Source organism: Lucilia cuprina, chromosome 4 (assembly GCF_022045245.1).
Source record: "Lucilia cuprina isolate Lc7/37 chromosome 4, ASM2204524v1, whole genome shotgun sequence".
NCBI lineage: Eukaryota > Metazoa > Arthropoda > Insecta > Diptera > Calliphoridae > Lucilia > Lucilia cuprina.
The window spans coordinates 91,686,758-91,690,447 of NC_060952.1; the positions used below are offsets into that span (position 1 = coordinate 91,686,758).

Consider the following 3,690-nt stretch of genomic DNA (forward strand, 5'->3'; position numbering starts at 1 on the left):
AGATAGATAGATAGATAGATAGATAGATAGGTAGATAGGTAGATAGATAGATAGATAGATAGATAGATAGATAGATAGATAGATAGATAGATAGATAGATAGATAGATGAATTGAAATTTAATTTGACTTAACATCTTTTCGTTCTCTTATTGTATATTATTGTTGATTTTTTTCATACTTTTTCTCTTTGTCTTCTTGAATGTATTTCTACATTTGATTCTTCTTTTTCTCTTTTATTTTTAAACATAAATACCGGCTGTTATTTTGAATTTGAAATTAGAAAATTTATTTTTGTTCTTTTTCCTCTTAAACTATTTAAAATTGTATTACTAGAGATTTGTTTATTTCTTACGCGATTCTTTGTCAAACATCTTAAAAAGTTCATTCAACTTGAAAATAAAGAAAAAACTCAAATCAATTGGAGAAATAAATTTATAAGAATACAAAAAATAATTCTGAGTTAATTATTGTTAAGATTTAAATTATAATGCATTTATATTGCAGTTATTTTAAGATTTTACAATTGTCATTTTGATTTGTGTTTCTTACCCTGACATTGTAATTTATTTTTTTTTATTTTGTTTTGCTTTTGTAATGCTGTTGTACGTTACAATTATTTGCCAAACATTTAAATTATTATGTTTTTGTTTTAATTACAAAACGTTTAGTTGTAATGGAATTTAGTTAGTGAAAAGATGAAAAAGATAATAATAAATTGAGAGATAAAGGTAGTAAATTATAAAATTTACGAGGCAAACAAATGAAATGAAAACTTAAAAACTTTTAGCAAGACGAAAGCTTCATACTAAGACAAAATTCTAATACTACTACAAAACTCCTATACTAAGGTGAAACTAATAGTCTAATACTATAACATAACTATTATATTAAGGCATAGATCTTATACTTAGACATAACTCTTTTACTAAAACAAAACACTTTAAATACGACAACACTCTTATATTAAGGCGTAGCTCTTATGCTAAGACAAAACTCTCTTGCTGAGACAATATTCGCCTACAGAAACCTAACTGTTTAGCTAATATAAACATATTTTACATATTAAAGCAAAACTTCTATACTAAAGCAAAACTGTTATACTAAGATTAAGCCCTTCAATTTAATTTCAGCAATTATACTAAGACAAATCTCTTATATTGTGACAAAACCCTTATTCTAAGGCAAAACTCTTATACTCAATCAAAACTGTTATACTATAATAAAATTCTTATACTAAGACAAAACTCTTACTCTAAGACAAGTTTCTTATTTATAACTTTTAACTCTTATACTAAGACACTTATACTAATACGAGACTCTTATACTAAGACGAGACTCTTATACTAAGACAAGATTTTTGTACTAAGTCAAGTTAATACTCTTATACTAAGACAATATAAAACTCTTATACTGAGACAAAACTGTTATAATATAATAAAACTCTTATACTAAGACAAAACTCTTACTCTAAGACAAGTCTCTTATTTATAAGTTTCAACTAAGACAAAACTCTTATACTAAGACGAGACTCTTATACTAAGACAAGACTCATATACTAAGACAGGATAAGACTTATACTGAGACAAAACTATTGTACTATAGTAAAACTCTTATACTAAGACAAAACTCTTACTCGAAAACATGTCTCTTATTTATAATTTTTAACTCTTATACTAAAACAAAACTCTTATACTAAGATGAGACCTTTATACTAAGACTAGACTCTTATACTAAGACAAAATAAGACTCTTATACTAAGACAATATAAGACTCTTATACTGAGTCAAAACTGTTATACTATAATAAAACTCTAATGCTAAGACAAAAATCTTACTCTAAGACAAGTATTTATAAGTTTCAACTAAGAAAAAACTCTTATATTAAGACGAGGCTCTTATACTAAGACAAGATAAGACTAAGATAATAAAACTCTTATACAAAGACAAAACACTTACTCTAAGACAAGTCTCTTATTTATAACTTTTAACTCTTATACTAAGACAAGATTCTTGTACTAAGACAAGATAAGACTCTTATACTGAGACAAAACTGTAATACTATAATAAAACTCTTATACTAAGAGAAAACTCTTATACTAAGTCATAACACTCATACTAAAACAAAATTATTATACTCACTCTTAAAACTGTTATACTGAGTAAAAAAACCATAAGATAAAACTCTTATACTAAACAAGATAATTACTCGTATACAGGCCTCTTATGTTAAGACAAATCTTTTAGACTCTTATACAAAGGCAAAACTCTTATACTAAATAAAATTCTTTAAAATTAGATTTTTTAGGAAAAATTTTGATTTTTACAAAAATCTATGATATTAGGATAAAAACGTCAAATGGAAATCAGAAATCTTGTCAAAAAAGAAAACGTACGCAAACATCTTTTCTTCAAAACAATAATTTTCGTTCAACATTAATAAGAAAAACATCCTTTCTTTACAGTTAAAACCTACAAAGTGAACAAATCTCCAGTCCTTTACACCACAACCACATCGACTCCCCATAACTTACACTAAATCAATCAAAAAAGAAACAAAGTAATCAACACACATATATATTTTTAACTTTGGTTGTGTTATGAAGCATTTTTGCAAAAATAGATTCACGCAAGCGTAAAAGGCTCATACAGACCACAATGAAGGAGATGGTCGGCGGCTGTTGTGTATGTTCAGATGAGCGTGGTTGGCCCGAAAATCCGCTCGTATATTGTGATGGCCAAAATTGTACCGTTGCTGTGCATCAAGCTTGTTATGGCATCGTAACCGTGCCCACGGGTCCATGGTTTTGCCGAAAGTGTGAAAGTCAAGAGCGTTCAACGCGTGTCCGTTGTGAGTTGTGTCCCTCGCGAGATGGAGCACTTAAGAAAACAGATAATCAAGGATGGGCTCATGTGGTCTGTGCTTTGTATATACCGGAGGTTAGATTTGGTAATGTTACGACTATGGAACCCATTATACTGCAATTGATACCTCAGGAGAGGTATGGCAAAAGTAAGTTGATAATACAATAGATAATGATATGACATATATAACTGTTCTTTTATTTCTTATTCCAGATTGTTATATATGTCAGGAATTGGGTAAACCACATCGCGCCACTGTCGGCGCCTGTATGCAGTGCAATAAATCTAATTGTAAGCAACAATTCCATGTCACGTGTGCTCAAAGTTTGGGCTTGCTTTGTGAGGAGGCTGGCAATTATTTGGATAATGTAAAATATTGTGGCTACTGTCAGCATCACTATAGCAAATTGAAAAAAGGAGGTAATGTTAAGACTATACCACCCTATAAACCAATTGCACATGATACTTCCTCTGATTCGGGTTCATCACCAGAAAAGGAAATCGATTCAACCATGAGCACTACGGCATCTTCTACATCGGCTACCAGCATTAAAATCACTACAAATCTAACGTCATCGACATCGTCGTCGTCGAAACAACGAAAATCTTCGAATGCCACAAAACAGTCTTCATCGTCATCTAGTACGAATATGAATGCGAGTAATCTATCCTCATCCACTTCACTACATAATCTTAGTAATGCAGGAGCATCAGGTTAGGAAGAACTATCTATCTATCTATCTATCTATCTATCTATCTATCTATCTATCTATCTATCTATCTATCTATCTATCTATCTATCTATCTATCTATCTATCTATCTATCTA

The 3,690-nt window shown here is 29.7% G+C and overlaps 1 protein-coding gene across 1 annotated transcript; it reads left to right on the plus strand.

Moving 5' to 3' along the window:
• Window positions 1-2,448: 2,448 nt before the first annotated feature.
• Window positions 2,449-3,581, plus strand: LOC124419293 (protein AF-10-like). Its single transcript, XM_046947978.1, has 2 exons — window positions 2,449-3,010; window positions 3,076-3,581. Exons 1-2 carry the CDS (start codon window positions 2,656-2,658, stop codon window positions 3,579-3,581), a joined length of 861 nt encoding a protein of 286 aa, XP_046803934.1. The 5' UTR covers window positions 2,449-2,655.
• The last annotated feature ends 109 nt before the right edge of the window (window positions 3,582-3,690 follow it).